At 38.0% G+C, this 24,418-nt stretch overlaps 2 protein-coding genes and 1 long non-coding RNA gene across 4 annotated transcripts; 1 reads left to right on the top strand and 2 right to left on the bottom strand.

Annotated features, from left to right (window-relative positions):
* The first annotated feature begins 2,465 nt into the window (after positions 1-2,465).
* LOC144638591 (uncharacterized) lies at positions 2,466-4,641 on the top strand. 2 transcript variants are annotated; one of them, XR_013567974.1, is made up of 3 exons: positions 2,466-2,775; positions 3,302-3,355; positions 4,212-4,641. It is a non-coding gene; the product is annotated as an uncharacterized LOC144638591 (long non-coding RNA). The 2 variants fall into 2 exon arrangements; XR_013567973.1 differs by having other exon boundaries at positions 2,466-2,780.
* A 2,849-nt stretch (positions 4,642-7,490) lies between these two features.
* LOC144637719 (uncharacterized) lies at positions 7,491-14,685 on the bottom strand. The gene is made up of 5 exons (XM_078496797.1): positions 11,843-14,685; positions 11,556-11,711; positions 10,432-10,533; positions 10,137-10,314; positions 7,491-8,584 (listed from the first exon to the last, which is right to left on the bottom strand). The coding sequence occupies exons 1-5, from the start codon at positions 11,918-11,920 to the stop codon at positions 8,280-8,282; spliced, it is 819 nt and encodes a 272-aa protein (XP_078352923.1). The 5' UTR covers positions 11,921-14,685; the 3' UTR covers positions 7,491-8,279.
* A 143-nt stretch (positions 14,686-14,828) lies between these two features.
* On the bottom strand, positions 14,829-24,317 carry LOC144637718 (translation initiation factor eIF2B subunit beta-like). The gene is made up of 18 exons (XM_078496796.1): positions 24,146-24,317; positions 22,816-22,902; positions 22,344-22,402; positions 22,188-22,217; positions 21,931-21,961; positions 21,775-21,823; positions 21,049-21,111; positions 20,864-20,913; positions 19,461-19,557; positions 18,700-18,759; positions 18,519-18,614; positions 18,026-18,063; positions 16,780-16,840; positions 16,465-16,524; positions 16,211-16,262; positions 16,027-16,111; positions 15,550-15,626; positions 14,829-15,275 (listed from the first exon to the last, which is right to left on the bottom strand). The coding sequence occupies exons 1-17, from the start codon at positions 24,217-24,219 to the stop codon at positions 15,554-15,556; spliced, it is 1,065 nt and encodes a 354-aa protein (XP_078352922.1). The 5' UTR covers positions 24,220-24,317; the 3' UTR covers positions 14,829-15,275; positions 15,550-15,553.
* Between the last annotated feature and the right edge of the window lie 101 nt (positions 24,318-24,418).

Here is a 24,418-nt window from a genome sequence, read left to right as displayed (position 1 = left end):
GGATGTGCGACGGGTCACAAACGGGTCAGATTAGTTTGAAGGTGTGGAAAGAATAGGGTTACATGTTTAGTAGGCGTCCTTATTGCCAACGAGACAGCCGAGCCAAGAGGCGAGGCTGTCGAGGCGGCAGAATCATAGAGCCGTGTGCGTATGAGTGTATAGGCAGAGAAAATCTTAAGTTCTGCGTAAGGGACTTTTTTTTTGACCATATTTGGGTGTAAGTAAACCCCATATTTGGGTTGTATTGTTCTTCCCAACTGGTTCCCAGTCTCTCACTCCATGCTAGAAAGCAAATGTCCAAAATGGCGTCAACGCGGCTCGCTGTTAAAATTTTCAATGTGGTCATTCATCCCTTTACCGATCAATACACCTTTAGGGAATTATAAATCGAAAGAGAATACCCTACAGAATATTCGACCGCCGAAAAAATGAACATCAAGGTCTTCAAAGCGATGAAATAATGTTTCGACTTTGGGAGTTCTTTGATTTACGATCGAAGAGAGACATGAAAATTAAAAGCGGACTATTGACTTCAAGTAGAGTTTTCTTGACTTATGAGAATGCTGAAGTCGGGTAAATGCTACCTTTTAGTGTTGATTGTGTTTATAGTAATTGTTTGACCGATGATTTATTCCAAATCAAATACCGTTTATATATTATTTGGCACGCATTTTCGCTGCGCGTAGGAATAACATCAATACAAAGCGACGCTCACTAAAGCATAACAGCTCTTATTAAAACGGCATCGACGCAAGCATAAGCACAAGCACAAGCACAAGGATCAAAATTTGTCCTTTTCTTGTGCTTGCGTTCGTGTGAAAACAAACATCGCATAAGCACAAGAAAAGTGTTTACGTCTAGCCGTGTCTAGCCAATTGAAGTACTAGTTCCAGCATTTGAACAAAGTCGCAGAGGCCGCGGTTGATTTTGATAAACGTTTTTTCGAGAATGTTCGGAGAAGTGTAGACAAAAAAACAAAAAGGCCCAGGCGCGGACTTGAGTAGCGAAAAAAACGGAGACGAATGCTTTCTTTAAAAATATTTATAATCCCAAATGTTTCGTTTTTCTCCTTTATTAGTCGCTTTCACTTTCTTCGTCACACGAGTAGAGGAGAGATAGTTTCTGCCACAATATTTGCAGGGAGAACGGAGTCGAGAACGAAGCCTTCTAACTTGTAAACATCATATTCTTATGCTAACGTGCTTGTGCTTATGTCGACGTTCGTTTTCACTTGGCACGAACTACTTATGCTGCTTGCGTTTGTGCTTGCGCTTGTGCTTGCGTCGCTAGTGAAAACCAGGCTTAAAATTACTGCATGTCATACGCACAAGAAAGTCAAACGTTTTTTGCTTCTAACAGCAAATGTAATGTTAACTTGAATAAAAGTTTTGTTTCCAAATAATCCTTGACCGTTCAAGTTTTGTTTTCTGTTCAAATTTTTCAAGTTTTGCGTAACTGAACCCCGGGGGGGGGGGGGGGGTACTCCCTATAATGGCCTATACGGGGAGGCTCCGCCCGAAAGGGGTACCTTTTTCAGGCTTCAGGTATATAAAAGGGTAGGGATTTCACGAGTTTAAGTATATGAAAGGGTATGGAAATCTGTCATTTGGCCATTTAAAAGGGCCTTTAATTAAAATATTTCGAACAGACGCAATTTATGGCTGTATTATTTTAATTTATTAAGCGCTACATAAAAATGACAAGAAAACGTCCTATTTTAAGTCCACGCCATGTCTCTTAGGTATATGAAAGGGGTACCTTTTTTCAGTTAAAGGATACGAAAGGGGTACAATTTCTGTCACAAATGGTATATAAAAGGGTAAGGGGTTAGAACTTGGGGCGGAGCCTCCCCGTATAAAACTTTTCTGAGTACCCCCCCCCCCCCCGGGAACTGAACATGACACTTCGAATTCGCATGCGAGACTGAAATCTGACCCGTGCATTACTTCTCTGATTACTGAAAATTATATTTAAAAAAGCATCTTAGCAGTTTTGATTTTGGGACTTGATTTATAAGAAGTTCTTGAAATGCAACTATCACTTTTGTGGACGGAAACATTTTAACCATCGTTTGTTGTATTTAAAAAACAGTGATTAAACCTCATTTATTGCCTACATTTTGTGACATTTTAACGTTGAAAAGAAAGATTTGTCAAGAGTTATCAATCTGTCAAAACATGTGTCAAACCCGTAGCCTGCGTAGCAGACATCTGTGTAAAAGTGCGCGATCGCGAGAATACGCGCGCTGGAAACTACGGCGCCTGCTACGCAGGCTATCAAGCCTGTGTCATTTATGAACACCAGAGAAATAGCATTTTATTCGCATATTACCTAAAATACAATTTACCATATTTTGGTCAATTCAAATATAGTTCTATCAAAAACCATTCAATATCTTTTCTTATGAACAAACATGAGTATTTCGCTCGTTGGCACTTACCGATAGGTACAACTAGTTGTTTATATTGTCATTACCCGTACAAGTAGGTAAGCATCACAGATATATTTAGAGCGGTTCGTATGTTAATGAATGTTTTCAGTTGTTACTTAGTTTAGAGAAGTAAGAAGTAATTTGATAGACGTTTAGATATTTAAGATAGGCGAGTGATATGAGTACGTGATGTTATGTGTTAGTTTTCAGTAGTTGTTGTTTTAATGGAATGATTCTTGTTTTGTTTTTGTTTTCTAGGTTTTGACTAGAGTGTCTGTTTGCACTATTTCGGCAACTTGATGGGAAAATGTGTTGAATTCGCGGCGAAGAAAGAACTGCTTTCAGTGGAGTATTTATTCAGTGATTTATTTTTCTAGAGCTGCGTTCTGTAAATGATCATTTTATTCTTATTTATTACAAGATGAAAGCCTTTGTAAAAAGCTGTTTAATAAAAGGTCGCGGCAATTTACAGATATGTCAAACAATTTGTCAAGAGAAGAATATTATTAATCCATGCGTTATCTAACCGGAAACTAATTTGCTTTGTTAATTTCACTTATATGTCTTACTAATTAGGTAGCTGTGTCAACGATTTGTCATGTGAACTAAATGTCTGTGCAACTTTAAAAAAGGGTATTGAGAATTAATAATCTAATCAAAGTTATTAAATTTTACTGACTGGTTTTTACGCATAGTTGTACCTTATTTTCACTGAGAATTGTTTCAGTTTGAAGGTGTGGAAAGGATAGGGTTACATGTTTACTAGGCGTCCTTATTGTTCATATTGTCATTACCCGTACAAGTAGGTAAGCATCACAGATATATACAGTTACCTTTTCTATCAAAGTCTAACTTTACTTGGTTATGTAGGACAACCCAAAGACACGATGATATCAGTGGGTCTGCAAGAAGTGTGACAAGTCGGTAAGCCTTGTTAGAGATGTACCCTAAACCTTTTACTTAGTGTCCTCTGCAGTGTGGGGTACAATATGCTTGCTGTTCTCTGTAGTGTGGGGTAGAATGTGATTACTGTCCTCTGCAGTGTGGGGTAGAATGTGATTAGTGTCCTCTGCAGTGTGGGGTAGAATGTGATTAGTGTCCTCTGCAGTGTGGGGTAGAATGTGATTAGTGTCCTCTGCAGTGTGAGGTAGAATGTTCTTACTGTCCTCTCCAGTGTGGAGTAGAATGTGCTTAGTCTCCTCTGCAGTGTGGGGTAGAATGTGCTTAGTGTCCTCTGCAGTGTGGGGTAGAATGTGCTTAGTGTCATCTGCACTGTGGTGTAGAATGTGCTTAGTGTCCTCTGCAGTGTGGGGTAGAATGTGATTAGTGTCCTCTGCAGTGTGAGGTAGAATGTGCTTAGTGTCCTCTGCAGTGTGGGGTAGAATGTGCTTAGTGTCCTCTGCAGTGTGGGGTAGAATGTGCTTAGTGTCCTCTGCAGTGTGGGGTAGAATGTGCTTAGTGTCCTCTGCAGTGTGGGGTAGAATGTGCTTAGTGTCCTCTGCAGTGTGGGGTAGAATGTGCTTAGTGTCCTCTGCAGTGTGGGGTAGAATGTGCTTAGTGTCCTCTGCAGTGTGGGGTAGAATGTGCTTAGAGTGCTCTGCAGTGTGGCGTAGAATGTGTTTGGTGTCCTCTGCAGTGTGGAGTAGAATTTACTTAGTGTCCCCACTTTGGAGAATGGAACAATCCAAAGGGGAAGTTTTCACTCAGATTGGTCAAACTCGTGTCAAAACTACAATTGGTTTATTATGAGACAATATTGTTTTCATTTGCTCTTAATTAGGAAGAGGAAAGTGAAGAAGATGTTGATATGGAAGAAACAAATAGCGCTGATAACGAAAGTGAAAGAAGCGTGAAACAAGAAAAAGACGTGAAACAGGACGTCAGTGAAAAGGACGCAAAGAAAACAGAGGAAAAAAAAGACAAACGAAAGGATGTTGAAGAGAACTCTTCCTTTACAAGCCCAACGCGGAAAGACAAGAAAGTTATTGCATGAAGGAATCCGACTTTTTCATTTACTGTATCGAAGTGCCAATTTTTCTTTTATCACCTGGTTAAAGTTTTACAGAACATGAAATTAATATTTGTACGTTTTAGGTATAAGCCATTTACTGAACGGACACGTCAAGTTTAGGAATAAGAAGAAATTCCCGTCACGTGAATGCTGGTTGTTAATTGAATAATAAACAAATAAATGCTATATTATAATATTACCAGTATAGCACCGATAACGACTTAATAATGCCTGCCTTTTTGTTGACGTTCTATGCTTTAGTTACTCAAAGACAGAAATGTGATTGGATTGGGAGGCAGAATGATACGTCGTCAGTTCACAGAATGCAACTTCACCCGCGAAAAATTTTTATGCAGAGCAGAACCTAGCTTCCAGTCTTTATTTGACACCTTTCACAAACCACGCCTTGCAAGTGATAGCGACCATTTTCACGAGTGTTAACCTTTCATACAGTTATGCAACCAAACAATCCATCACCTTAGTAAGCATATCTCAGTCTTTTCTTGTAAGCTCATCTCAAACGGTTTTTTATGTAGTTTATAATACCCCCACCCGACCTGTCACCAGTCATGTTCATACAGCGCACGGTGCGAAGTGAAAACCGCTCCCGACCCGCACTTCACGCTTTTCACCTCGCGCGGTACGAAGACGACTAGGGAAGAGCAAGAGCTCCCTCAGCTATACAAACGAAGTTGCATAGGCCGAATACTGATGCCCCCTTCGCCCTCCCGGGAGGAACTTATGCAGTCGTTGTCCATAAATAACGCAACGTTGTGTGACAAATCGAGAGTTATACACTCTTCTTGCAAATCTAACATTTTACACCTTTCTTTTTTGCGACGTTAATTAAATGTTAATTGCAAAGAGCTGACATGCTTCGGTGAGTTTTAGTCCGGCGGCTTTGCTCGAAATTTTAGTTGAATTGTGCACTTTTTGATACAGGCATGAAAGTTGGTACACTGAAAGTAGTAACCAATAGAAGTTTTTTCAGATATTGTGCAAAGCCCAAAAAATGCCAATTTCAATGGAAACCGGAATTTATCAAAATAAATGAAATTTCGTGAAATATTTGTTTGCCCTGGTTTATAGAGAAATACTATTATATCAGGTAGTGATACCAAGTCGCACGTATAAAATTTATAATAAAATGCTGTAATTTAGACTGCAGTACTAGCTGTGTTTGGAAATCTATGTGATCTTTGACGCTGTCCTCGTAGAGTTTTTCACAGAGTTTTATTTGTAGCTTTGTGACTTTCTTCTTTGCCATGTTGCAAGTAAGACTTGAACCAGCGTCTCTGAAAGCGTGAGGCGTCCTACATGCCGACCACGCTGTAGATGGTACGCAAGTTTCACTCAGTTAGGAGGAACAACACGTTTTTCTAAACATTCCATAATTCAAACTTTAAGCATTTTATTTCATTTTTATTAAAAATATAATTCTTGAAATCAATAATTCCTTGTTTAAAAATGAAAACGACTAAAAGTTTTAATTGTTCTTTCTGAGAAAAAAATTAAGCTGCTTAAAAATTTAAACACTGTTAATTAAACTTTACATATCCCATGTACTATCTTTACTGATATCTTCTAATACATTGCTTCATATCGCCAACCTGAAACAATAAAATATATATAACAAATTTAGCTACTATAAAACAAAAGCAGTTTTATTTTATTTACTAAACATCTATACTAATCTGTAACACGAGACAGCCCATAGGGCACTTTGATTAACAAGAGCTCTTAGAGCTTACAACTGCGCTGGTCTCGTGAGCACTTTAGGGGAGTCATGTGGGGGGAACAAAAAATGCGCCCCCTCCCCCCTCCGCTTATCCCCTTTACCTGCGTCGAACAATTTTGCGACTGACAAACAAGATGGTAAGAAAACACCTTGCGTGACATTTCATGGTTGACTAGTTCCATCCGAAATTAAATATTTTTCTTATATGCTAATGGTGGCCAAATTTAATTCCCACGATCCTGATCCGTGAAACAAAAATATCTTTTAAATTAGCATCCAGTGTTGTATTGAATTACCGTTTAAGGATCGAATAACCAGCTCCGAAATTGAATATTAAAGCAAATAATTAAATCAAATTTGAGAAGAACACTAGACCTGTGTTTTGCTGAATGCGAATTCCCTGGGTAATTAATTTAGCAATGACGTAACCCTTGCAAGTCAGGGCATGTTTCTCTCAGTGGTTTTCCATCAGATTTTAGAAATCCTCTAGATGACACAGCTCCAAAAATAAATAACGCTAAAAAGTCGAATATTTTACACTTAACATGCTTAGTTTAGACCAGAGGATTTGTTTAGTTTCCGTTTGTAGCAGATTTGAACCTTTCAGAGCATTGCGTGATTCTTGCCGATCAGTGTCTTGTGAAAGCAAAAATTTGCTAACGCCAGCACATTCCAGGACACAAACGTAATGTAAATAAATGAAAATTCTTGCCCACTAAAGCGTATTTTTTTAAAGCGTGAAATTTTACTATTTTCTTTGATTCAAACGCTTCAAAATACTTCACACTGAATTTTGTAAGTAAAGATTAATGGATTCGCAAAGATTTGAAAGGTAGCTGATAATAGCTTTGAAAAATTACGTGACTCGAGGTCTAGCCGATCGAAAGTGAAACTTGTCATGTCGGCACATTCTTTTACACCAACGTAATGGTATTTATTCACAGATTCTGGCCCGCTGAAATATATTTTTCTTTCGACGCATGAAAATTTAGAATTTCCTTTAAATAAAACGCTTCAAAATCGAATATTTCACACTAAACATTCTTTGTAAAGAAAAAAAATTGGAAAATGTTTCCATTTGTTACTGATTTGTAGCTTCTAAACATCGCGTGACATGAGCCTGACCGAGTGGAGGCTTGGTGCAGGTCACCGACAAAACGAAAAATAATAATAATAAACCCCGTGCAGAGCAAGAACTGCGCAGCGCAGTTAATAATGGCGGTTAGCTGGAAGAAAATATATACCACATCGAATGACAAGTCCAATATGACGAATATATTTTCATTTGAAGCCCCCACCTCCCTCCCCACCCACCCTCCCTCTTAGAGAAGCATTTCGAATTTTTTGTATAGTAGGTTCTCCCCATACTGTTACAACATCTCTGTAAAAAAAACTCTATGATACTGTATTTAAAATTTCAAATGAAACATAAAACAAATTTTGAGGCATAAAAAGGTCCATTACCATATGGTTACAAGAGCCCTTTGAAATGAAGTCATATATCTGTAACCATCTTAACTATTTGATCTTTTCCTTTGTTGGGAACCAAACAAAGAAACGGAGTGTCAGCTAAAATTGAACCAATTTAACCAATGAACAAATCATAAGCTGGTATTTGAAGATGGTAATATCCTACACTTACTAACTGGTCTCTAAGAAAATTGTTTCCCGAGAATCGTCGAAGCATTCGTTTCCTTTCCAAGGGCGCGAACGGCACGCGAGAGCTTTAAAAGAATTGAGAGGGGGGAGGGGGAGTTCGCCCTTAATTTGTAGCCGTGTTGTTGTTTGCTCCGTCTCGCATCCAAAGCTTTTGCGCCCTTCTCGCGCTCTCTGAAAACAAACTACGGCCACACAGGCTTAACTTTAGCTTTATAACAACGAAAGAAAAGAGGAGCAAACCATAATATCCAAGCAAGCAAGTTGTGTTGTATCCTGAACTGAACTTCGTGCAGATTACATTCAACTTAAGCATTACAACATGAACAAGAAACCAATGAGAACAATGAAGAAGGCCCATTAGGGCTAACTTTAAAACATGATTAAACTTTATATTTTTATATTGGCGTCTCAATTGTATGGGCCAGTAAAAAATAGCAGCTTTATAAACAGTAGTAGCCACAACAAACAAAAGTCCACTGTCTATGGTCCATGCCACAGGTGATAGATTTCTTGAATGAAACACTGCTAACGTGGTGTGAAGCTTCTTCTTTTGCTTTTTTCCCTCTGAAGACCGTACCTCCCAGTCCCGGACAATCTACCAGCCATGCACATGATTCAGTTTCCACTTTGCACTTCACTTTATATTGCGGGAAGGGATTGCCAGGACATGTGTTGACCACCTCCATTACACTTTTCATAGCATCTTTACATGGTTCAGCCATTGACCTCTTCCGACGAATTGGTCCTTGGAGTAAAGAATAGTAAGTAAGAGACGTGGATAAGAACATTCAAAGTGCAGTTTAAAGATTAATGAATAATATCGGGGTCAAATGTCGAACATCGCATGAATAACACAGTCTATTTTTTTTGTTTTGTTTCGTTTCGTTTCATTTTATTTTAGTAACTTTGTTTAGGTCGAGAACTGAGATCGACATTTGTCGCGGACACAATCAACATTCGTTATTTCCCTTTTTAAAACCAACGACGACGACGACGACGACGATGATGATGATGATGATCGATAAGTTTATTTATTCAGGGTAAGAGGTTTAAGCTACTAAGCTTGTGGTGCCGTGAACAACAAAAATTTAAAAAAATACATGTAAAATGATATAAAAAATGTTGGAAACTACAAAATTCACTATATATACTTAATACAATACATCTTCTTCGAGTGGAAATGTCTGGGCGGATAACGCCTCAAAGCTGATATTTTGGAGAATATTATTGCCTCTCACTATATTTAATCAAAGGCTATTCGAGCAACCTCATGGTAATTCGATGAAGTGCCGACCTTCGCATTTTTTTTCTAAATAAGTGTCCGATAAAGTAATGCAATCTCACTTCATTTGCCTTTGAAGGTTTTATTTTTCCATGTGAGTTGCGTAATTTATGGTTCGTGCTCTCAGGCGTCGTAGCGCTTTTCAGTTTTCACCACTAAAATATTTACCGGTTAGTGTATTACCTTTGATCCTTTAAAGCATTAAGTAAATTTGTTTTGTGAATATGTTTACTTTTCTGTCAGCACGTATAGCGTTATTTTTGAGCAGCAGATAAGTTTGTACGCCCGAGCTCGACTCAAAAAGACAAAAAACGGATGACGCACGAGGTGACGTGACGCGAAACAAAAACGTGCTGTGGATGTGGTGTTATCTTAAACACGTCAAATGGCGAGCGTAATAATTTTTTAAAACAATTTAAGCGTAACTACATGTAGCTCACAGCTGCTATCAATAATGTAACACAATCGCACTATATTTGCCTTTGAATGTTTTATTTTTCCATGGGAATTGCGTCATTGATGCATGGTTCGTGCTCTCAGGCTTCCTAGCGCGAATTCTATTTCATCACAAAAATCTTAAGTGTAACCTTCGATCCTTTTTAACATTAGGTAAGGGAAATGGTCAAAACTATTGTACTCAGACAGGAGCCACCACTCTGCAAAAAGACAGGTTGTCTCTTCATGTACCACCTCCCCCCCCCTTCCCCACATTAAAAGATGGTGTCTTGTTTGTTATTACTAGCATACAAGTAGTTTATATCGTGGCCCTTAAGTAAACAAACAAATGTTGCAAACAAACAGGCACTTGTTAAAAATCCCAACTTATGGGAGGCTGAGCAGTTAGATATATACAGAGCGTGAAGGAGTTGAATTCAGGACCACCAAACATAAATTTATCCGGTGGCAGGGAGAAGGATTTGATCCTGGGACCTCTGGATTACAAGCCAGCGCTCTTACCACTAGGCGAACAAAAAGAAGAGATATGTGTTTTAGTTTTTAGCTCATTAATACTTACTTGTGTGGGCATTGTCCAAATTTGTGACAACAATCCGCTCACTCGGTAGCTTTACCACTTGGAAGATTCGAGACTTTGAGCAAAGACTTGCAGTGCTGTCACTTAAAATGGAACGGTCAGTGATCTCTTTATCAGCCATTACCGTTTCTTTATGTGTTATCACGTCATTACTGGCAACCTAGAAGAAAACCAAAAAACAAACAAACAAACATCAAACAATGCGACATTAATTATTCAGTGCAATAGGGAACATCCCCTCTTATTAATTGTTTATTGTTTGGTTTTTCTAACTCACCTGTTGCAGATTCCTTACAAGATTCTTTGGTGTGGGCTGATCTCGTGCCAGTGGAAGAAGAAAACAGACGCTTCTGAGTGGAAAATGAATCATCGTAGCATTCTGCAGAGAGGGATCCGAAAAACGTGCTTAGTCGATTAAAAAAATTACGTTAAGTTTTTTAGAGGAACAAACCCCCAGGAGGGTACTCTCCGAAAGTTTTGGTGGAGGTGCGCGGCGCGCTTCCTAAAACCCTTACCCTATATCCAACCAAAATATACGATTTTCCCTATCTCATTTCAGATCTGACCGAAACCCTATTTCAAACCAGACCCTATAATACTAGGAACTGCTTCAGTTTGCGTAAAAATTTGAGAAGGGCTAGAAATTTCCGACGTTATTAAATCACACTTCTTAAGAAATAAATAAGAACGATCAAGAAAGAACTGTCTTCAGTTCCTTAAACTTAACATGATTACTGGTCATAATACATATACCTTATTTCAGGCCAAAATGGTCAAAATATATATACCCGATTTCAGACCAATACGACTCGAAAACCATACTCTTTGGCGCCTCAGATAACTCTACGGCTTATATAAGGGAGCCCCCCCCCAGGAAAACATAAAAAAGTTCAGTAAGACACTTCCTCTCTGGAACCTCTATTTTCATTCGCCCGCTGTAAACACTACCTCTATTGTTATTCAGGGCTAGGTGCATTGTTGTCACCTGTTATCTATTGTTTTAAGAACCAATGAATTAACTCGTTCCGCGAGGTAGTGGGCGACCCAAAAAGTTTATGATATTTCAGAATGGTTACGAGCGACAACTGAAAATTAAAAAAAGGTGAAAATCTCAAGAGGAGTCATTCGAGACTTAGTTACTTATTTTTATAATTTAAATAATTTTCCCATGGCAGGTAATAACACAAGTCCTATACAAGGCGTATCACCCGAAAACAGCCCATATACTGTCAAAAATATTGATGATTTTATTATGTAAAGATTAGCTCGAGCAGTAAAGTAAACAAAACTAATAGAATATAATAAAATGATCATTACAATAAAATAACATTAGCATTCAACGGATTGAATCCTATTTGCTTTGCATCTTAGTGTAAGAAAACATTGATTTTTAATGCCTACCATTTTAAAGTCAAACATGATGTCTGATTTTTCGACGTTATTGTGGGCTGGAACTTTGAACAGTTCTGTTTGTTGATTCTCATCAATTGTAACCGTCTCGTTGAACTCTGTCCCAGACTCATAAATACGGACACGGTATTCCTCGACATCGGCACCCTACAGGGATATGGAACGTTATTTTCATCTTGCAATACTGAAAATCAAATTATTACACGGAAGATGAAATCAAAAGCAATAGCGCTAATGACGAACACAAACTTGGAAAGTTAGTCTAGAAACCATCTTACCTTGCTGACTGGTGAGGCTCCAAGTGAATGTATCATGAGACAAAGCATCCATAATATTGCAACTACGAGAGTATTCATCCTGCAAAATTGTTAACAAAAGTGTAACCAATAGAGAAAAAAAATATATGATTTTGAAGAAACCTGGCCACTACGGTCTAAAACAGGTTAAAATGCATGTAAAGTAACTTTCGACAAAAAACCCTTAAGTAAACTCACATCTTGTCTGAAAGTGTTCGAAAACATCATTATAAGATCCAATTTTATCACCATAAACGTAAAGTAAAAAAACAAAATCTTAATAGATACCTACTCACTTGCTTCCTGATAGGTCACTGGTAACTTCTTGCTGTAAACACCTCTTTACTGTACTCATCTGGACTAACTTTTTTCTCTCAAAACGTTCACTTTTATACCTTCCAACACCTGCCTTGAACGGGAAGGAATGTTGTATCTCTACTTCCTTGTAGCACAAATAAAGCTTCTTGTTTATTATGATTCAGCAAAAGTCATTTTCGCGGAAAAAGAACTATAGTGACACGAAGGAATTTTGGATTCTTAAAGTTTACTTCCTTAAGCCCATCTTGCATGTATCTGTAGATTGGCACAGCCTGAAACTTATTGCACCGTAATACATTTCAAAACTTTAAGAACTGAGGTTTTTCGGTTGCTGGTTATACTTCCTTAATGACATAAAGCAATACTTTTTTGTATTTTAACAAAAGCAAAATCCATTTTTCACAATTACTATTGACCAATTTTCTTTCTACAGTGAACATGCCGTTTCAACAACACCGTCACTTTTCTGTTGCAGTACACCTGTGCTTCTTTTGCTGAAACCATGTTTTGTTTAATACGATGTTTTTCAGCACAGGTCACGTTTAAACTCTCTAGAAGTATGCAGAAAGAATGCACGTTTCGCTACAACACGCACGCTATCAACCACTCATGCTTTTATTTTCAGTCGCTGGTTATACTTCCTCAATGGCATAAAGGATCCTATAAAAGAAATATCTTTTACTATTTTAACGTGGTTTCACAATTACCAAACGAGTTTTCTTTTACAGGAAACATGCCGTTTTAACAATACTTTTCTGTTACATTGCACCTGTACTTCGTTTGTTGAAAACATGTTTTGTTCATACGATACTTGGCTGTTTTTTCAGCACAGGTCACGTTTAAACTCTTAATAGAATTACGAAAAAATGTTGTAGTGTCGCTACAACACGTACAAATACAAAATGTAAATACAATTTTAAAGTCCATACGCAGGACGAGGTTACCCTCAGTGTCCGAGCCAGAGGCTCATGTATAAGACGTAGGACTGATACAGATCGAATTGGAATTTAGTAGTGTTGATTTTTGCGGAGGGAGGAAAACCGGAGAACCCGGAGAAAAACCCTCGGAGCGAGGACGAGAACCAACAACAAACTCAACCCACATATGACGCCGGGTCCGGGAATCGAACCCGGGCCACATTGGTGGGAGGCGAGTGCTCTCACCACTGCGCCATCTCCGCTCCCCACGTACGAATTCAATCACTTAAGGTTTTATTTGTTTCAGCAACAAGTCAGTTTTTTTCATGTTTCAGCAATATGCACTTTTATACTTTTTCAAACTACAAGGAATGTTGTATCACTACTTCCCTATCAGCGCAATACAAGATTCTTATTTGTTATGTTTCAGCAACATGATCCGGTTGTCTAAAGCATGATTTGACTTTTGACCAGATTAAGAGATTTTGTTCAAATTTACAACTCAGTCAAATCAGTTACTGACACTTCTGCTTCTTTGCTATTGTTTTTCCCTTTGACCAGAAGTACATATGTACTTTTGCTTAGACTAATTATACAAGATGTATAGTTTGAAATTAGTACTATTAAAATAGTATATATTTAATATTTTTACCTTGAGTGATACCCTTAAGTGTCAATCGGCTTACAACCGTCCCGTTCTACTAAAATAAAGGTAGTTTTTTGTCGCTGGCTATTTCCTGAAAGAGGGTATTTGTATATTTACTAAGCTTTTTATTTTACAGCAAACCGGGATATTTTCCCCTTTCAAAGCTACGAAAACGAATGTACTTCGTTTTTCTTTCTGTTTCTTTATTATTCAACGTGATTTCTGCTTTCCTTGTTATTGTCTGTGCGAGTTGAATTTTTAGTCACTGTTAAACAAACGCCTTTGTTTTCTTTATACTCGGGCTAGACGTTTATTGGAGTTTATCTTCTGAGTCACGATCGGAAATCAACGTAATGTAAGCAATGCTTTTCAATGCTGCTTGACAAACTTTACTTCCCCATTCCCCGTTTTCTTTTTCTTTTATTGTAGAGCAAATACAGCTTTTCAACTTTGTTTTGTTTTAAAGTTCAGTCAATAGAACAAACACGAACTTGAACTGCCGTGCTGTACATTCAGTTTCAACCACTTAAAGTTATGATGAATGTACTCTTCCATATATATTGTGCAAGGGGGTATTACAGAGCATCAAGTTCCCATGAAATCAACACTTTCAATCGTAATGATCAATGTGGTACGCTCGCAAAAGTTGGTCTGTAGTACAGTCAAGCCTCTTTCATACGATCACCGAATTAACAGACCATAGCATAAGAGAAATGAACGTCTTATAGAGGTCATAGACATGCGGTCATTACAAAGGGCCCTAAAGCGATCGTAAAAGGCTCGGTTATTTCATACCCAAATCGGTTTTGCTGGGAAGTATGCAAAGTTTGAGATAGTAGAGATAGTTGGATTGGTGTTACAACAGTGTCTTGTCAGTTGACTTTGACATGACATCCAGTTGCTCGTTGGCCATGGAGTTACACATTCACACAAAAAAGTAACTTGTTTCAGGCTCTTTGATAAGGAAAACGCGCGCTATTTCCCCCACATTTTTAGAGCCTACATGTAGTACAAGCAGACAGAAAATTATTAAATTAGATTGCACTAATAAAATACTTTGCCGTTCAAGGACAATTCTGATCAATGCTTGTACTCAGAATTATTACACTTTATTTTCAGTTGTTAATTTAACCAATTTCTCTTTTTCTTTTCGCGTGATTTGTCTTCCGCGAAAAACTTTCAAGTTCCGTTGGGTGTGACAGTGAGGTACTTTGATAATGGGGACTGAGAGTAGTCTTTTTTCCCGCCCATCAATATTAATGACATATGTAGAATGCGCCAGAATATAAATAAAGGCGCGTTCCATTGCGCGCTTTACTTTTCCCTCTCCCAAATCTCCCCGAAGTTTATTTTGATAGCGAGTTTATACGAGAATGCTTAAGACGCCACTGCGGAGAAGAAAGGAGCTTGGGCTGTTAATGGTTTAAAGTAAGTAAATGCATGTAGCTTCATATGAAATTGTTGTAGGGAGATGTTATGCGGAGTTGTTTTGTGGAACATCGTGTAACGTGTCGGGACGAACGCAGCAATCAACCTGCAGAGAAACAAAATAATTGATTAAAATTCATAACGGAAATTTGTCAGTTAGAGAATGCTTGATGAGGAACCAAATTCTCATACCAGTGTAAAGGAAATGTGTTGTAATCAATAAAGAGAATCTACTTTTTGAGTTTGGGACTAGGAGCAAAATCTCTTAGGGGCTCTGATTGGTTATGTTGCACTATTGAGGAGATGAAAATAGAACAAACTTTCTGATTGGTGTCCTATTATATGCGATGAAAATGTAACAAGGTCTCTGATTGGCTTACCGTGTCATAAGTAGTAGTCATCTGCATGATATAATTCACTAACAAGTCGGTACACATAAGACGGAGAATATCCACCACTGGAAAGAGAAAACAAGTCTTGACAAAATGTTCAACATCTTATTACCTAAAATAATGTAAAGAATTAATCAGCATCCCCCCTCTCCACTCCCCCCCCCCCCCCCCCCAAAAAAAAAAACTTCTTCGGCTACGATAGGCGGAGTAACAGTCGTTCCTCTTCTCTTGGTCAAATCTTCCCTCGCTCAGACGACTGAGACTGGACCTGAGAAATTCCATACTGATGACGTAGCTATACGCAGTCCGTGTAGCGTCTCTGATTGGTTGTTTCTAGGTTACGAACTTTTGTACCAAGAAACAAATTGAGCGGTCGAGGTGAAACGACTGTTTATTCCCAGTAGCATAATTCTGTCAGGTTACTCCCTTTTCTACTCGAAAGTCAAATTAAATAAAAATGCTTACATGTTTGAGATGCAAAGGTTCACTAGATCTGGAGGAATGTAGTCGAACACAGGATTGTGGACATCAATTTTAGACAATATACTTCCTGCAAAATAATAATATTTACGTTAAATATTAACACGACTCCTCAGAAAAGAATTTTTGCTGAAATAAACGGAAGCAATTTCCAGTTCAGTGATCTTACCTTCGGAGAAATTCATAACATCATGAGGGACAACGAATTTATTGCAGCTATCCTGCAAAAGGAAGCAAAACGAAAGAGGATCAAGATCAAAGATGGTTACTTACATGTATTATATCTATCAACAAACCAGGCGTAACCGATCGTAAACTTCCACAAAAAGCCAAACAAAAATACACCCCCCCCCCCTCATACCTCTCTCCCTCCATACCTCTCTCCATCCCTTCCCCTCCCTGAATAGGGAATATGTATTTTACCTGGTCATAAGAGACGATATACTGTGGAGTAAGCTTATACATAGCGGCACACACGATCAACTGTGGAAAAGAACAATAGGCGTCAATTAACAATTTTCCATATAAGGTCGAAAACAATGGCTAACAAGGTTAGAAACGGAGTGGAAGAACTGGAGAAGCTGATTGAAAGTTAATAACATAGTTTGTTCTAAAACAAATGGTGGGTGTGCAAACAAAGTTAAAATAATAAGGGAAAGCACATTAACCCTTTTAACCCTGAAAAGACATTTGAAAACTGAGACACAATGTGTATCATATTAAATAAATTCAGCTTACCGGAACTGAGTGGTGTTTAGCAGCAAGAGCGAGAGCATGGGAACCAACAATGGACCGTAACCTGTGAAAAGAAAGTCCCAGTTAAAATGAGCAACTCTTGACGACTACAAGCATTAACTACAAATTAGAGATTACATGTTGGTTGTCAAACTGGCAATACCACTACTAGAACAAATGGATAACGCCTATTATTAAATTTTCAGCCACGGATATTGCATTTCTAGCATTCTGATTGGTTCACTCAATCCCGGTTGTCAGCTCGTATACCTTAGTTTGACCTTATTTGGAAAATGATTGCGTTACTTTTGCCAAGCTAAAATTTTTCTACGGGAAGCGACAGTTCCATCGGAAAAATGGTTGAAAAACAGCAAATTTGGCGAGGTTTATGAACAAGAAATAATTAGCGGTGCCTACCACAACCACAGAAATGCCATAGTAAAATTAACTACGCAAAACAAAAGGATTGATGCGAAAAGTTTAATTAATAATACTTATAAACACACAACAAGAGCGAGTCAATAAAGTAGAAAAGCAGCAAATAATTTACGAAAGAACGGCAACTGACTGACACAGTTTCATTCAGTGTACGTCATAAAACTAAGTAGGCTCAGCACTTCCGTAAAGTTTGTTACCTTTCAATCTTGGTTTTGTCCTTTTATACTTCAACAAACCTGTTCCACTTTAAGCTGAATTTCGCTTCAAATAATATAGCAGTCTTGATGACAGCCGTGGAGCCGTAAAGAAGTACAATGTAAACACTTGCTTCGTTCGACTTGCACAAGACTTGTAGTTTCCAGAAAAGCTTTTGCTTCGGATCTTCTCGTAAATCTTAACTGTTGTCACAATTTCCAGGATATTTAGACGACTTTAGAGGGGACTGTTCGAGGAAAATCTTGGAAAGAAAACTCTCTGGCTCGCTTTCCTCGTATGTTTCATTCAACTCAAGAAGTGAACACCGCGCCAGAAATTTTCGCGCCTCCTCATACTATCACTTCGTTTACATCAAAATGAAATGTTCAGTCGATTTAAACTTGAGAAGAATTTAATAAAACAATTATTCCATTCGCCCTTGTTGGATACGAGTCGTTATAGCCAACTCGTATCCAACGCGGGCTCATGGAATAATTGTTAAATATTCGAAGTCTATTAGCCGAAAGATTCCATATTGATGACATAGCCACTAAGCCACTCACTAGCACAAGAGTGCATAAGAATTTTTGGTTGTACGGTTGTTTATGTAACTTACCCGCCATCTGCCATTACAGCGTGAGTGCCAATAATAACCTGAAGAAATAAAACGCCATTAGGATTGAAAAGATTGCGGTCCTCGTTACTCAAACTTTTGCCCTCCACAAGATCACCTCCAGAGTAAGGCATTACATGATTTTGCGCTCAACATTTGACGACTTTGTTCAACATTTGACTACTTTGTTCCCTTTAAAATCTATCAACAGATACCTAGTCTCCCGGCCAAATCCTTTATAAAATACGTTTTCAGTTCAGGAATGCTAAAAGTAGGTAGAAGTTTTAAAGGACAACACACTTACTCGGGACAACTAACGGAAGTTCAAGTTTATTATTTTTGTTACGACATAAAATCGATGTAACTCCTGTACTAGAATTACTTGAAAAACTTGTCATGAACGGCAATTATACAACTGCTTCGACGGTGTTTGCTAACTTATGAAAATGCAGGTTATTTCAACTTCCATTTCTTCAGACCAGAGGCAGTAAGTTACCTTGTTAACTCTTGACATAATAGCGAACACTGCTGAGTCTGTAATGACCGTTGTTTCAATACCATGTTGAGCTAAACTCTTGGCTAGCTCTTGGCCCTAAAAAAAAAAAAGAGTCACACGAGTTTCAACTCTCAAAACATGAAAAATGAACAACTAATGTTTTTGGGACAAGTCTACAAACCTTATAAAATGGAGCTCCTTCTGCAACAATAACACTAAATTTCCGTTTTCTTGCAGCATTCTTAAAAAAGAACAAAAAATAAATAGATTTGTACTTGTAGGTTCATGTACATTTTTAATTCAATATATGTGTTGAAATTTAAATAAAAATGTATTTATTTTATCTTATAAATTGGTTGAGACCAGTTCAGTTAATCCCAAATTACCCCTTAGGAGTACTTATTATAGTATGTTTCTATGGCAACGGTGCATAAGTGCATCACAGTTTATTTTTAAATGTAAATGGTTCCATTTTTACCTAATTAATACCGTTAAGGCCATGTTACACAACAAAATTTTTCCTGCAACTTGCAACACAACGCAACAAACGTTGCATTGCAAGTTGTAAAAAAATTGCATGTGTAACACCCCATTTTTGCAACCTGCAATGCAACAAAATGTTGCCTTGCAAGTTGCAGAAAAAGTTGAACTATTCTCTACTTTTCGCAAGGTTGCGTGACAAGCTGCTGAGTGCAACATATCAAGTGCAACCTGCAATGCAATTGTGTCAACTGAATCAGACAATCAGAGCGTGTCAACGGGAATGGTTACCACTGAAATTTTAATTATTCAGTGGGCGTGTTGCAAGTTGCGGACAAAAATTGCATCGTGTAACATTGAGCAATCATCAGGAATTATTATTATATTTGTTATTATGTTGAATGTACTATTAATTTATGATGAGGTTTTCTAAAAGCTATTTAAAACCTCATGCATACTCACCTTAAGAAACTCTTCCACAGTTCTTGATTTTCCAATGGTCATGATAACTTCATTAGAGTGTATATGCTCAAGAGCTTGAGTGGCAATGTTATCAGCACTACAGAGATATACAAAACTTATTTTATCAACAGTTAAATAGTTAAAAATGGAAGAGTAACCAGGATTCATAATTAAAATGTTTTTGAAGTGTTCTCTGGTTAAAAATTTGTTAAGATATAAGCTTTCGGCTGCCAAACTACAGCCTTTAACGAATGATAAAAAAAAAATGGCGCGAATGAATAAATATATAGGGTAAAAATTACAGAATAAAAATGCGTAAAAAGGTGACAAGAAAAATAGTGAGAATATGATAATAAAAGAGAACTATTTTAAAAGAATAGAATATTGCGGAGGTAATGACCTAGCATTGTTGTCCGCTTCAGTTGTCATGGCAGTGTGCCATGACTCAAGAGTTTTTCGCATGCGATAGTCTCCTTTGTCGATGACTCTTGCATTTTTGAAATCAATTTGGTGGTCGTTCATCCATGCATGGTTTGCAATGTTCGATCCTTTGTTACACTGTTTAACATTTCTAATGTGTTCTTTTCTTCGCGTCTGTAGACATCTGCCGGTTTCTCCACCCTATATATTTATTCATTCGTGCCATTTTTTATCATTCGTTAAAGGCTGTAGTTTGGCAGCCGAAAGCTTATATCTTAACAAATTTTTAACCAGAGAACGCTTCAAAAACATTTTAGTTAAATAGTTATCACAAATTATATTATATACTATAAGGACTTGTAGTGATAGAGGGTGGAAAATTGTTTACTTGTGATCCGTAAAAGGCCTTTTTTCTCACTTGCATCGTGAAATGGTTATGTTTTTCCCATGAAATGTGATTGTGGGTGATAAAGTGATCTTTTTGTGATCCATGAAAGGCATTTTTTTCCTAGTGAATCTTTACTTTTTTCATGAAACATCATCTAGACCCCCCTTCACCAGCCTCATGATCAAGAGGTGCAGTGGTGTACTACAGGTAGAATCTGGATCAAAAGTCTGGATTCAAGTCATGGATGCTCTTGGGCACGACACTTTACTCTTGCAGTGCCCCCTCCACACAGGTGTATAAATGGGTATCAGCAAATTGTTACAACAACCTGGCAAAAAATTGCTAGAGGAAGAAGGGGTATCCCTGCCAACTCGGGGTGGGAGGGTGGGAACAATACTCCTGTTGCTTAAGCTATGGTAACCAGGATCTAAGCCCCTGCTGCTTTAGCGTGGGTTGGCCCTAGCTTGAGTGGACTTGTCCTTACGGCTACACAATGCACATGTACATGTATGTAACTACTGCTGAAAAACAGTTTTGTTAACATAATTTTAGAAGAAACATATGGATTATGTACTACTCACTAAATGTAACATACCTGGATTCAAGTTCTGATAAAAGTTCATTTAAAGCATCAATAACAGTGGCCTGCAGAAGAATAATTTGGGAGAATTGAGCATTTGACCAGCAACGTCTATTTAACTGAGCTTCATAAATTAATATAAAATATGACAAATGACATAATTATAAATACTTGAAAGTAATTACAGTTTATTTAGATACCTTTAGCCCATGAGTTGGTTTGTTAAAGTCACTTGTGGAAGGTCCCCCAGCCATCAAAAGTTTCTGAAACAATCAATAGATATTTTTAGACATTATTATATTTTTTTACATTTTTATCTAGAGGTTAACAAATTCGGTCACCATGGCTAGTGTAGGATGACAGTCTTGTCTGTAGGCTAGTAAAGGACTGAAAAATCTTTATCATATCATTGTGACACTATACCATAGAGGCTGAGTTACATTTACAAAATTATCATCCCAGCCAGGGGTTATTGATCCAGCCTAAGGGACACATCTCTACTACGCGAACTTTCATCTGGTAAAAGGTAAAGCCTGCTGTTGAGCCAAGTAGCTCATCAGGCCTGAACTTATCCCGGTTTTCGCAGCATAAAGTGACTAGGAGTAATTCTACTCCCCCTGGATGGTAATGGTATGCTAGTCCATCGCAGGGTTACTCCCCAGTAATTAATTTGCGAGTACCCATTTACTGACACCTGGGCGAAGAGAGGCACTCTAAGAGTAAAGTGTCTTACCCAAAAATACAACACAGTGCCCCAGCCAGGGCTTGAACCCGAACCCGGCTTGATCCAGAGTCCAGCACACATACAACTTAGCGTGACCTGAAAGGTTTTTTTTCCACTACCAACTTTCAACAACAAAGTCATAGTAGAAAACCTTTCAGCTAACACAACAAATATTTAACAAATTATAATCATTTTTACTCACATGTAAAGACTCTTCTGTTTCTCCTTCTTCTGTTTTCCCACTTACAGAACTGTTGAGATAAAAAAGTACTTACATGTACAAACATTGAACTGTGTACATGCAGGTCTATGATGTACATGAATATATTGAAAGTTACAACACTTTAGCCACACATACCCTGCATATTCCTCTCTGATAATCTTAAGGGCTGAAAAAAAAAAAAACAAACAAACAAAAATATGTGAGTACATGTGGAGTGAGAACTTTGTTAAAAGGTATATCACAGTAATTATAATCCATTTATTGAGATTTCTTAAAACGGTGGAATCTAGCTGAATTATTATCTGGTTTTAGTTATCAGGTAATTTGAGAAACCAAGGGTTTGAGAAATCAAGATTCCCTGTACATACACAGGTGCATGAATGAGAACATACCTCTCCGAACCATATTTCCAACAACAGAATCTATAAAAGGAAAAATGTTAATTCACACTTTGAAAATCAATCAGAAAAAGCAGGAAATAAAAAAAAAATAATAATCAAAATTTGACTTGAGCAGCTGAGTAAAGAATCAGTGAAAGAACTAATCACCTGTTGGTTGAGCACTTGCCATTTTCTTTCCTTCTGTTCTCATAAACTGCATAAGTTCACTATAAAAATATACAGTGAAAATAATGACATACTACACACATGTATACTTGTATTATACAGGTCAATAACATAAACTAAAATTATGTATTAAGTTCTCCCCTCTCAAGAATATTCAAGAAGGGGTGGTGAATGGTCCTCCGTAAAATGTGTCTTGTAGAATTTTAGCCAAACTTCAGGGGTCTTGTTGTCTTGAATTTTTCTGGGATGCATTGTCAGAGTCTTGATTTCTTTTGCAAGGCTAAAAGGGTCTCAGGCTTGCAGAAACAATATCAGTCTCATTGTCTCATTAAGTCTCAAATTTACCATTTGACACCCCTTCAAGATATTTGGCATAACTTGGTCTTTCTTGTCTAGGAGACTGCTTTATTACATGAGAGAGTTGGAAAATTATTAAAATGGCTATATATAGTACCCTGCTGTACTCCAACGTGTCTGTGAAACAATTCTTCGCAACAGTTGTAATGTCTGAAGTGCTACATCATAGGATCCATGAAGTTGTCTGAAAATAAAACAAACAAACAAACAAAATCAGTCTGGGTCCTAGCGGCTCCATGGACCCAATTGATTTTGTATCAAATACACAGATGTGCCTTTTGCCATTTAAGCAATTATGGGAATGTTTTCTGTGCTTCTCTGTAAACATCTGTTGAGCTGTTAGGGTGCATGCAGAACTTTTTTGACTTTTTTTTTTAGTTCTCACTAACTTCTTGCTCATTACAGTAACTTTGGGTTGAAGAGAGGGGAAGTACCTTGCAGAAAACACGGTAGGGACCAGGAGACCAGCCTGCATTTCATTCAGGTTATGCACCTGTCACTGCAACACCCCCCCCCCCCAACCCAGGGAAGGCGTGGGGCATGGGTAGGGCTTTGTGGGGGCTTTGACTCTACCTTGCCTAAGGAGGAGGGGGGCACGTAAATTTTAGACTGTTGCCAAGGCCGAGCAGGTAGGAGTAGGAGTGAATGTTAAAACGTGGCATGAAAGCAGTCTGGGACAAGAGCCAGGCAACAAGACAAACAAAAAGTACAGAGAGTCTCTTGAATTAATTTGTTATGAACACCTATTGATCAGTTCTTTTTATTTTTAAGGATTAAGCAAATGTTGAATGTCCTTTTGTTCTTGGCATGCAAAGGATGCAGGGATTGATAAAAATGTTCCAGAGGGAGAATGGCTGACGTATTAATCTTTTTAAAAAAATTTAGTGACACTTCTGAAGTCTGTTGCCTACATGTGGAGAATTATTCTCATTTGGTCGGGGCTTGACCAGAAAATATGTCCCCTATTTGTGGGGCATTTCCCTTATTTGGCTTTCCTCTGTGGCTAAATTAATGCTCCATGTTTCCTGTGGGGGGGGGGGGGGCAGTTGGTGGGTTTCCAGTGACAGGTACATTATGCCAAAGATCTTTAGTATGGATTCAAATTGCGTGTTGTACTGCGTTATCATCGTATTAGAATCACAGAACATTGTTCAAAACAGAAAAATTGCATTGGAGGGGAGGGGGGAGGAGAGGGGTGGTTGGTGCAGAGTGAAAGTAGACTTTTTCTTGCTCCAACTACATGTACACGGTGTGGGTGAAAGTTTTAGGAAAATTATTTCTGTATAATTATTGTAATTATACTGTTTATTGTAGCTTAATTAATAATGGTTTACATCTAAAATCAATAAATTCTAAATTTCAGTCGCAAAAAAATATGATAAGCTTCATTCAGTGAAGCATCAATCTTCGTTTACACGTGTACTCACCCTTGTTTGAGATAGGAAACAAAACTTCCAATTCTCTCGTGCAAGTCATCTTCTTTGGACTCAGGTGGTGCCATTACATCAAATTACCACAGTTAAGAGCAACCTTAATTTTAAAAGCTTAGAGAAAATCATCAAGACACAAATAAACGAGTTTCCTTGAAGATTTCCGGCATGGCCGCCCAGCGGATATTGATAGCAACCTATGCTCGCTCACAATTTTGTTGAGGTATGCGCTGTTGTTACCGCGGGCTCATTATCAACTGGATCGAAGGA

This window comes from Oculina patagonica, chromosome 14 (genome assembly GCF_052425735.1).
Source record: "Oculina patagonica isolate OP01 chromosome 14, crgOcupat, whole genome shotgun sequence".
In the NCBI taxonomy this organism is placed as follows: Eukaryota; Metazoa; Cnidaria; class Anthozoa; order Scleractinia; family Oculinidae; genus Oculina; species Oculina patagonica.
The sequence above is the reverse complement of the archived record's forward strand: the minus strand, read 5'-3'. Positions and strand labels throughout refer to the sequence as shown.

Bases quoted from the DNA above. Each gene is read 5' to 3' on its own strand.
- LOC144637719 (XM_078496797.1), bottom strand. From the start codon at position 11,920: ATGAATACTCTCGTAGTTGCAATATTATGGATGCTTTGTCTCATGATA. The intron at 10,315-10,431 runs GTGAGTTAGAAA...GTTTTCTTCTAG, and splicing joins TTGTAAGGAATCTGCAACAG to GTTGCCAGTAATGACGTGAT. The intron at 8,585-10,136 runs GTAAGTATTAAT...CTTTACTCCAAG, and splicing joins TTTGGACAATGCCCACACAA to GACCAATTCGTCGGAAGAGG.
- LOC144637718 (XM_078496796.1), bottom strand. From the start codon at position 24,219: ATGGCACCACCTGAGTCCAAAGAAGATGACTTGCACGAGAGAATTGGA. The intron at 22,403-22,815 runs GTACTATATATA...ATATTTTTATAG, and splicing joins ACACGTTGGAGTACAGCAGG to TGAACTTATGCAGTTTATGA. The intron at 21,824-21,930 runs GTATGTGTGGCT...TTATCTCAACAG, and splicing joins ATCAGAGAGGAATATGCAGG to TTCTGTAAGTGGGAAAACAG.